Source organism: Populus euphratica, unplaced genomic scaffold (genome assembly GCF_000495115.2).
Source record: "Populus euphratica unplaced genomic scaffold, PopEup_1.0 scaffold19.1, whole genome shotgun sequence".
Lineage (NCBI taxonomy): Eukaryota > Viridiplantae > Streptophyta > Magnoliopsida > Malpighiales > Salicaceae > Populus > Populus euphratica.
In genome coordinates, this window is record NW_011499853.1 from 5570 (window position 1) to 16888 (window position 11319).

The window sequence follows — 11319 nt, forward strand, 5'->3', positions numbered from 1 at the left end:
AGTAAATGCAAGGAAATGAAAGGCATAAACTTGATATTAATGAAAACAAAGCATAAACATTATAAAAAATACAAAGAGAGAAAGCAAGAGCATGATCTTGATCTGGACACCAAGATGCCTAAATGCATGGCAAATGCCTGCTTTTATAGGCCAAAATTGGGAACTATTGATTTGATGACTAATTGATGAGTGGGTAGCCAACTCTTGACTTGGTGACAATCCTTATCTTCTCTTGTCTGCCCAAAACGTCATTTATAACGTCAAAATTGGATCCACTTGAAAACATGAAAGTTGTAGGAAATTGTCTCAGCTTTCGTGTGTAAAACATTCAACTTATTTGGACTTCTAGAACTCTAGATATGGCTAAAATACTGAACAGTGCTTGGGCTAGAGGACAACTTTGGGCTTCTTTGTTGTTGCAATAATTTGGACTTGAAAATGGCCTTTTTAGATCTTGGGCTTCATATAAAAGTTGTAGGCCTATGTCTTACCTTTCCATCCAAATAAAGTAAACCTAAATCTGAGATCTATAGCTCCAGATATGACCCAATTACCGAACAGTGTTCCAGTTTGGATTGCACCGACATCTCTTTTCTAATTTTGGTCGTCTCTTTGCCCTTGCAATTTAAGTTCTTAAAGTCATCAATCAATCCTTTCATTAATTTGATAGGCCTGCATTTAAAATGAACATTTACCACAAATTAAAGGTATCTTATATTATTAGATATATTATTATAAAACATGCTTTAGTTAAGGAGTTATTGATACTTGAAGTGCAAAATGATGATATAAAACCATGATAAAGATGCATTTTTAAGTACTAATCATGTGTGTTGTCAGATGTCGATCCTCAAGTATCTGATCCCTCCTAATATCTCAAAGATCTAGATAAGGTTCATGAATCACCAACTAATTCTCCTTATACTTTCCCTGATGGCTGATACTATGCAGATCGTTACTAGTATCAACATAATTTAATATGTTCTAAACCAAACCAAATTGTTGTATTACCCAACTAAATCAGTGCATCCCAACAATATCAAAAGAATGTAATGAAAATATGTGCTAACCAGACTTGAGATACTTCACAGAATATCAACGAAGTTTGTGGTATTAAAACATATAAAAAACTTATATTAGATAACAATTCAAAACTAAAAGTTGATGTCCAAATAAAAAAAATACAATAAATTTGTAATCCATTCTTAATGAGGTTAATAGGTATCCAACTTGTCATGATATAATTCATGAACATGAGTGAGATTTATTGTGAAATGTTTAGCCTCATACCATCTAACATGACAAGCCACAAAGATAGTAATTGCTTTGCATTTAATTTATATAAATAATGTGTTATTTAAAATTATTTTAGTTTATTAGTACCTAGATCATATGGATAATGGCCTTTAAGTGTAAATGTTGAACATATTATCACCCCAGCTCTTTAAATGTCCGATATGAAAATACTATCATGATTAGAGCTATATTAATTAGCATTAATGGTTTTAAGTTAGTATTTAAAATGCAATTAATTCTAATATTCAAAGTATTTAATTGGTCATAATAGTTAAAATAATTATACATGGAGAAATAATAGACTCTCGTCAATTTTTCTTCTCTTTTTTATATATGCTTTACATAGTTGATGGTAAAGATATGAAAACATGGCCTCCTAGTTGTAATTAGAAATTGCCCAAAAGTCCTCAAGTAATGTTAAAAGGAACACTAGCACTATATTGTTTGTGGTATGTATGAAATAAAGCCTCCAAACATATATCTTATGTATGCTCAAGCATTCATAACCACTTAGTCATTCATTGCATCTATTAGAGGTTTTAAAATTTGTATCCAACCATATAAATTTGATGTATTAGCCTCTATAAGCACTATTTATATGTATTCATCCTAGTAGATGACCATATAAATCATCTCTACCAATTGAGCCTTTACTGCTGCTTCATCTATCAAGAGCCTAGTCAACATAATGACATTATGTAGTGTAGGTGTCATCCCACTAACATATAGATAGACCATGCATATCTTGCACTCCATTGCTCCACCAAGTTGTAATCAATATATGGTCAAGATATATGTCACGCAGCTAACTTATTTTAATAATAAATGGGTAGGCATGCTCATACAACTATATAATTGTATATTATCGAGCTGTCATGGGATCATTGTCCTGAAAATAAAGCTATTTATGCATAAATATTTTAAAAAATTATAATAACTTAAAATTTTGCTATTTAAATATCAATTAAAGTAGTTTTAAATCTAATAAACTGACCTCTTCATTCTAGATATCATAGGAATGAGGTTCTTCCTTTATTTATAGAACCAATATATCATCTAGACTTGGCTCTGCAACCAAGTGGTCATGTTTGTTGGCATTGTTATAAGTAGATAAACCTCCTCTGGTTCGAACCATGGCTCTCTTATAGTTTTATCATAATAAGTTGTTAGCATTAGAATATAATTAAACATTAAATTAGTTGAATTAACATACATTATCCAATTTCACAAAGTTTTTCTATTATGACCTCTTTAACCATATATGTCATATTTATTATATGAGTGCCCTCTTTAGCATTTATTTTCTTATGTTGATGAGTGGATTTTCTCTAATCCTTATCTTTTCATCATTTAGTTGGATATCCATATAAATTTGGATCAATATATGTAGGGTATAATAGCGTGTTAAGCAATGGTTGAAATAAGTATACATATTTTTGTATGAAATGTTAGAGAAGAAATTATTAACAAATTATACGTAGTCAATATTTCATAAAGTGTAACATGTGATGAGGCATAAACATTATCGATAATACAATTGTCATTTACAAAAAGTACAAGTTACTTCATTGATATTAATTATTTTTTGTACTTTTCTTGTAACATCATTTATCAAGGGTGTCATGTGTGTTCTAAAAGTTGCCACATTAGCAAGTAATTTAACTAGGATGTTTAGAGGTCTGATTGATTAGTACTTAAAAGTATATTTTTATCAAGGTTTTATATCAGCATTTTGTACTTGAAGTATCAATAACTCCTTAACTAAAAGATGTTTTATAATAACAAGTCTGATACTATAAAATAACTTTAACTTATAGTAAATATCCATCTTAAATGCAAGCCTATCATATAAATCAAAGAATTGATTGATGAGCTCAACTACTGAAATTAAGAAGACAAAGAGAGGGCTAAGCTTATAAAAGAGATGCTGGTGCAGTCTAAACTGAAACGTTGTTTAGTCATTGGGTCATATCTGGAGCTGTAGAACTTGGATTGAGTTTGCTTTATATGGATGGAAAGCTAAGACATAGACCTAAAATATTTATGAATTATCCAAACTCAATTTTGCCATTTGGAAGTCCAAATCTTAGCATCAAAAGACAAGTTGAAATCTGTCCTGCAACCCAAACACTGTTCAGTGCTCTATATGGATAGAAAGCTAAGACATAGGTCTAAAACATTTATAACAATCCAAAACTCAATTCTGTCATTTGAAAATCCAAATCTTAACATAAAAAAACAAGTTAGAATTTATCCTACAGCCTAAATAATGTTTAGTGTTTAGCCCACATTTTAAGTTCTAGAAATCCAAATTACTTTAATTTTTTTTGTTGGAAAGCTGAGACAATTTTCTAGAATTTTCATTATTTAAGTCAATTTAAATTTTGATGTTAGCAAAGATGTTTTTGGCAGACAAGAAGATAAGGATTGTTACCAAGTCAATAGTTGGTCACCCCCTCAACAATTAGTCAACAAATCAATATTTTCCAATTTTAGCTTATAAAAGGAGGCATTTGTTATGCGTTTAGGCATCTTGGTTTTCAGATCAAGATCATGCTCTTTATTTCTTTCTTTATATTTTTGTAATGTTTGAGTTTTATTTCATGTTATATTTTCCTTAATCTCTTGTTTATGCTTTTCATTTCCTTTACTATACTTATGTTCTTATGTTGTTTATTTATATCTCTTTTTTATTATGTTTTTTTAAGTTTATTATGTCAAGGTGAAAAGGTTACAATAATAGTGTAAGAATAAGTATAGTGTAAATTGAACATGAACTTTAATGTTTGATACTAACATATTTTGTATTTATTATCTTGTTCACTCTTAATACTTTGCTTGTTAAATGATTAATCTAGATTTATATTGTATAATACTTGGCATAATAAATACTTAGCACTTTTATAGCCCAACTATATGGTATAACCTACACTTGTGCTATGAAATGAACTTGATTTGTTGTTCACATAAGTTATAATCATGAACATCTAACAACATTTACAAGTATTAGCATTATTCGAATACGATAACTAATATAATTATACTTGTTTGATATACCATTAGTGGATCCTCTAACCTTAATATTTGTTTTTATTATTTAATCTTCACATTAATCTTACATCTCAAAATCCTCTTTAACTTTTTTTCTTATTCTTCTTCATGTTACTATTACTACTACTACTACTACTACTACTACTACTACTACTACTACTACTATTGTTGTTGTTATTATTGTTATTGTTATTTATAGTTTATATAGTTAATCTCTTTGTGGTTCAACCATGATTTTGCCGGGTTATTTATTTCTTCGACACTTTTACACTTAGGAGAAGACATCAATCTTTTGGTCATGTCAAGTTTTTGGTTCCATTGTCAGGGAGGTAAAATGTTGTATAAATTATAATTTTCACTTTATTTTCACTTTTCACTTTTCTTATATGTAACTTTGTTTTTTTTTTCTTCTTCCTTTTATTCTCTCCTACACGTGCATGAGAGTTTGATCACATATATTAAGTGGTAGATGATTGTGCATCAAAAGTGTCATTAAGTCTCTTATTTTACATATGTATTTATTGTTTTTATTTGGTTGTTTTTATAATAATTGATGTGTTTTTTTTAGTAATGAAGTTTTTTTTAATGTTTCGATAGGTTTTTGGAGCTTAAATGAATTAATTCAGAAAATTCAACGTCGGAATTCAGAACAAAGAATTGAAGAGACATTTAGTTGAAGATTGAAGCAAATCTTGGTTCAAATAAGTGCTCCAAATTTGTCCCAAAAATCAATTCTATTCCAATTCTAGAAAAGAATATCATATGATTTATTTCAAGTCCAAACTTGCCTTATGTTGTGTGCAAACTTCAACCATTAAACACTCAAGGTTTCAATGTCAATCTTAACCCAAATAATAAGTATATTTGTATACTTATTTGATGCTCAAATTCAGCCCAAAAATCAACCCCAAATCAGCCCTAAATCAACCCCAAATCAACCTTCAAATCAACCCAAACACAATTCATGATCTTACATGTCCACACAACAAATAACAATTGATTTATTTTGGGTAATCCATTGATCCAAGAAGGCAAGCACATGGATGGAAAGCTGGAGGGGATATTTTAACATTATTTTGGGTCAAAAAGAAGAAGGAGACACCTCATAAATGAGGAAGAAAACGTGCACCAAAGTAGTTGTAAAGTTGTCTTGATTTGATTTTTCAGAACACCTTTCGGTGTTTTGCCCATAACTTTTGACTCAGGTGTCCAAATGAGCTGTTCTTTAATGATCTGGAAAGGTGATAGAATTGCCTATAAATATGTCTCTAATAGACTTGTCCAAAAAAAGCTTCTAAGAGGGTCGAATTTCTGTCCAAAGTTAGAGTCAGATTTGTGTCCGAATTTTTTCTGAAATTGTATTGTGTTCTTCTTTATAGATTTCGGTTCTTTAGTTTGTAAAACTTATTTTTTCAGTTGGATTCAAGTTCTTTCATGTTTATTGAAGTGTTCTTATATATAATCATGGTTGGCTAAACTCTTTCTTGGATCCAAATCAAGAATAATGGTGATTGAGGTAAGTTCTTTAGGATATGAATGAATCTTAATGTTTATATTCTTATTTTCTTCATGAATGATTTATTATTGTAAAGAAATTTTAGAAATCATTTAGGTAATGTTATAATCTTGAATTTTTATGCACAAACTTTAGTTTTGGTATAGAGATTGCTTGATTCAATGTCTTACTTAATATGAAAGTACTTGTTCATTCTTAAGCAATAATCAATCTTCATCTTTCTAATCTTCATTGTAATATCTTCCGATCTAATATCACCATCGTTGATATTAGGTTGAGTTATCTTATATATGTTGAAGAAATCACCAATACATCACCATTAAAATTGATTTGGACCAAGATTTACTTTTCTTGTCATTTAAAATCTATTTACATTTTTTGTTTTTATCTTTGAAAACAAATCCATCAATTATTTTCAACCAAGTTATTGTTAATTTAATTTCTCTTGAGTTTTTTTTTGTTACTTAGCTTAATTTCTAGATCTAGCTCTCTGTGGATATAACCTCGATCTTACCGAGTTAATTGCTACATCGCACACTCGTGCACTTGCGAGTTAAAACAAGCCGATCATAAAAAGCGGTCAAGCACCTGACTAACGGCGTAACTTGAGTCCTAGCTAGTTTCCACTAAACAAAGAAATCCACACAAGTCATGGTTTTGACGGAAGGCAACTAAACTCAGACCTCAACCGTTGGCGGCACATCTATGCCCGTGCCTGTTATCAATCGCTAACCATATAAACAACATTTCTTCATTTCCTTCTGTAGTCAGCTCAATAAACTAGTGTGGATTTTCTACACAAATTGTTCGCACCCTTCAAAACAAACCCACACACACAGAGGGCCATATCCTTCAGTCCTCCAAAGTCCAGAATGCCTTCATATGAGTTTTGTTCCATCCTTTAGCCTGTTCTTCTACTTTAAATAGGGAATTTTGTCCTGCATCTGCTATTTTATTTGGTATATGATTTTAGTTGTAAAAGGACCCACACCTCGTAAAAACATAGCCCAAATATTTAGTTCAATGCCCTTAACAACATATTCTCCCTAATTATTAACTTATTGAGTGAACAGTTCTCGTGGAATGGAACATCAGAATTTCACGAAGCATTATTGACAGGAAAAGGTTCTGGACTTTGGAGGCCACTTCATTGAAGAGCCTTCTCATATCTAAAATTCTGCAATCGTGAAAATTTGTATTTTAATATATCAGGTGAAAAGGAAAATAACATCCAACAGAAGTTCATCCTAAGTGCAGATTAATCAAAGAGAAACTAGCCAAACCCTCTCTGTCTGGTGCACTTAACTCGGTAAAACCACAGCAATACACCGTGTTATACATTCACTACAATTATACTATAAAAAACTCAAATGCCTGCAGGAAGTTTGCTTATGAACTTGCATATGTTACTTTTAGATATTCCACAATTTCAGCGCTTTCAAACATCTGGACCCCAGTATTTGGATCTTCAATGTAAGGCGCCTGGAAACCATTGTTGTAAAATTGATATCATACTCTAAATAGATAGATGCTGATAATAGGGTGTGTGTTTCTTGTTACATATGAAATGCACTAACAAATAAATATAAATCACCTGAAAATGCCCAGCTTTCTCAAATAGTATCTGTCGTTTTGGACTACCTCGAGCACAGCTATAATCGAAAACAACAGAAGCCTTATCAGACAAAATGTTCCTGCATATTACTTGTGTGCATGTGTTTGTGTGTGTGGGGTACACACACTTCAAAACAGTAACTTGATGGCATGCTACTCAATAAGCAAAACTGATGGAACCGGTGAAATGCTTTCTATTGACAGAAAGGAACAGTGCCTCACAACTTACACGTCTAAAGTATGCCAATTATAGTGGAATTAATGGGAGTGATAATTGTTTGTTAGAAAGAGCACAAAAAATAATTAAATGATCTTTTAGAATACGCATTTCTTGTGGTAATAAGAGCATGGAGATATTCGCTCGCTCTGGATCTCCTTACAATATTACTGCACGTCCACATTGTGAATGTTTTTCTATAACACACCAACAAGGATGGAAATGTTTTTAAAAAATCATTTTATTACTAGTACTGATTCAACTGAAAAGCAATGGTATAGATGTGTTTGAAAACATTTGTTTCTAAACCTTATCCCTTGCAAAATTTATTAAAACAGAGAATGAAAACTCACTAAATAGTTGTCATTTTTCATTTAAACGGAAAAAACTTAAGAGCAAAGCACCTGATGGGGCAAAAAATGTGGACTTTACCTTCGTATTATATGTGGTAATTCTAATTCTACAAGTACTTCTCGAACAATCTTGCAGAACGGGGAACCCTGAAATAGAAAGCAAACATCTAAAACGTGTTTTTCAAAAACAGGAAACAATTAACTCTGTATCGTGTGCATAAAGGCCATTGAAGTCCCAATAGAAAAACAGAAAGGGAAGAGGGTGTCAAAGGAGAAAGAACAGCAAGCGTGCAAGTTGAAGTATCAAAATTGATATGGCACTCTACAAACCTCGTATGCCCATAGTTCAAGTGGTTTGGGTGGCAGTTTAGATGGAGTATAAGATGACCCCTGCACTAACACAAATGATCATTAAAGACAATCTGCACCATTGCATTACTAGTAGAAAACATAAAAATCACAATGAACTAAAATGGAATTGAAGGCAGCATAAAACATAATTTTACAAATTACAAAGAACGTTTTATAAATAAATGTTTCACGGGAAGAGAGATGAGCTTCATCCAATAATCATGGGAACTATTTACAAACTAAAATTCAACATTATTTACCTTTCCCATACGACCAATCATGGCAAAACCTTCGGTCAGAGTCTGCAAGAACAGAAATCATCAAGAGATATCTTTGAAATTTACATTCTACAAATTAACTAGAGAGTGTGATAGATAAGCAACAGAAATCATCAAGAGATATCTTTGAAATTTACATTCTACAAATTGACTAGAGAGTGTAATAGATAAGCAAATTGCTAACCGTTAAAAGACCAAGCGACAGCGTGAAAGGAATACTTCCATCACCTAAATAAGATAATCAAATAGAAAGAATATATAAGATGGTTGAAGAGAGCAGATAGGATAAATTATAATGCTTAAAAAAAATGCAAATCATCATTTAAAATTTTAAACCTCTCCTTTAGTCACCTAAAATTGACAAAAGGAATAGATGAAATGAAAGAGTACCTAACAAGCCATACTAATTAGGCTTGCTTTGACCAAGATAAGATATGGAATCACAGTTACCAAAGATTTTAAGAAACTAAATTTAATCTATCTATTAATAATATGAGCAGTAAAAGAAAGAAAAAAAGGGCAAACTGATCATGCAAATTGTATTCTATAGTTTTACTTTTTATTCTTTCAGATAGCCTGTTTAGTGACGAGAAAACAATGAAAAGACATGGAAGTAAATTATGAAAGTAGGTCGATGTTGAGAAACACACCATATCTTTGAACCAGATACTTAATTATGTCATCCGATTCATACATTGCAGTTCCAGTATTTGGATCTACCTGCAACCACAAGCAAAATTTTGAGCCTTGGCTTCGACTTATAGTCACTCCCTTAAGGTATGACTTACATTAAAACCATTAAGCCTAAGGACAAAACTGGCCAGAGCCTAAGAGCTACTTGGGCAATGGCCCAAAACCCTCACTTAACAAAAGACCCTAAGAACAAGTAATGTATATTTGTCAATTATGCATTATGAAGTAAGATTGTCCCTACTTAACAAAAGACTCCCAAGTATAAAATGATGATTGCCCAGGGCCCCACTTGTCAGGCATACATAAAAAATAAATAAATAATATTTCTTAAATATTTTAAAAGATCTCATTTATAATTTTGCCCAAAACCTCTATTCACCTTGAGCCGGCTTTACCTAAGGATAGAAGGAAAATGACGATATGAAATTCTGTAAGAGTGAAATAGGAAATTGAAATTGCAAGAGACATGATTAGATTATGAAATCAGAACTTGAGAAGACCTAATTCAAGCAAGCATGTGAATGGGGCATTGAATTCTGAAGTCAGGAAGTGTTAAATAGCCTTTACTGTTAACCAATTTTGCTGCCCGGACCAGAATACAAAGAGCCACACATTCCCAACCTGCCCATACCTCGACTATTGATCATATTTCACAAATCGCATTTGTTTTCGAGTTGTAGTTTAAGTTCTTCAGTGGCATACACACACATTGTTGGCTATTTTTGGAAGTTTTTGGCTGCAAAGCTACTCGTGGCTTCATTTCAGGTTCCTTCATTCTATCTTGTTCGAACAAAGAGACCATTATAATTTATAAATCAACTCTATGATTCACAGATAAAATGGACAACTAACCTGAGTTAAGACTAAATGCCAAAGAACTTCCCTTTGCACGGCCAATATAGATAAAGTTGAAGACCCAGATATACATCATCTCCTTTCTAATAGCTAGAACTATAATATAGATTTTATGGTTGGCAGTCAGACAATTGGTGACCATTAGATTCTCATTCTCTGAAAATTAATTGCTCGAAGAAACCAATGATACCTTCTGTTACCATGTTAACAAGGTTCAGGGTGTTGAATGAGATGATAGGGAACTGGACACTGATTCTTTGTGGTTTTACTGTTTAACTTGTAAAACCTGGTTCTTCCAAACATTTATGTCAAGCTATTGTTCTGCTAAACCTATATCTGGTCATTATGTACATGTGGTGACTGGGGAACAATAATAGAAAGAAAAAAGACAAACCATGTAAGGGAACTGCTGTTTTCCACCCATCTGAGCGACCTTGGGACGAAAATTGGGACCATTTTTTGGGCAAGGATAAAACAGAACATCAAGGTCCAACACTGCAACAATTTCTCTAACCTGAACATGTTTGCACAACCGTCAGCTAACATCTTAAGAAAGCCATAGAAGGTAATTTCAGAGACATGCCAGAATAAGAACAATTAGCTAGCAACATATGTAATGGATCAAGATTCATCATCCATAGAGACTTGGGATGAACCAAATTCAACACACCCAAGTTCAATTAAGTATAACTTGTAACACGGTATTTTTGAATGACATTACCTTCCGACAGAATGGGCAGCTGAAGTTTGCAGGTAGTGCATCAGAATCCATATTTGAAGGGGAAAAGGGTTACAACCATTCAGTATTAATTCATCATAATTGCATGTAAAAGAGACATAAGTGGAACGGAGAACAAGAGAAAAGACTTCAAGGAAACTCACCACCTAGATTCCTTCTACCAACTATATTATGCAGAGAAAAAAAAATGATTTGGAAAGTAATGTACCCTTCAAACTCATATATCTCAATAGGCTTTTCTGGTCGAGGACCTAATTTTGAGGCCTCTTTCACTTTATAACCTGTGAAAGACAAATATCATATTTACATTTATCAGCAAAATTAATTGTTAAGATAGTGGGTTTGAACAGGAATGC

General features: G+C 32.1%; 1 protein-coding gene across 1 annotated transcript in view; it reads right to left on the reverse strand.

The window, feature by feature from the left end:
* Positions 1 to 6941: 6941 nt before the first annotated feature.
* Positions 6942 to 11319, reverse strand: part of LOC105122040 (uncharacterized) — a 6453-nt gene continuing 2075 nt past the window's right edge. The window contains exons 3-13 of the mRNA XM_011020941.1: positions 11172 to 11244; positions 10946 to 10964; positions 10619 to 10738; positions 9327 to 9396; positions 8861 to 8904; positions 8659 to 8700; positions 8378 to 8437; positions 8127 to 8194; positions 7458 to 7515; positions 7261 to 7345; positions 6942 to 7040 (exon numbers count right to left, since the gene is read on the reverse strand). Of these exons, the coding sequence (XP_011019243.1) occupies positions 7033 to 7040; positions 7261 to 7345; positions 7458 to 7515; positions 8127 to 8194; positions 8378 to 8437; positions 8659 to 8700; positions 8861 to 8904; positions 9327 to 9396; positions 10619 to 10738; positions 10946 to 10964; positions 11172 to 11244 (647 nt within the window). The 3' untranslated portion in view covers positions 6942 to 7032. The remainder of the gene's footprint in view (positions 7041 to 7260; positions 7346 to 7457; positions 7516 to 8126; positions 8195 to 8377; positions 8438 to 8658; positions 8701 to 8860; positions 8905 to 9326; positions 9397 to 10618; positions 10739 to 10945; positions 10965 to 11171; positions 11245 to 11319) is intronic.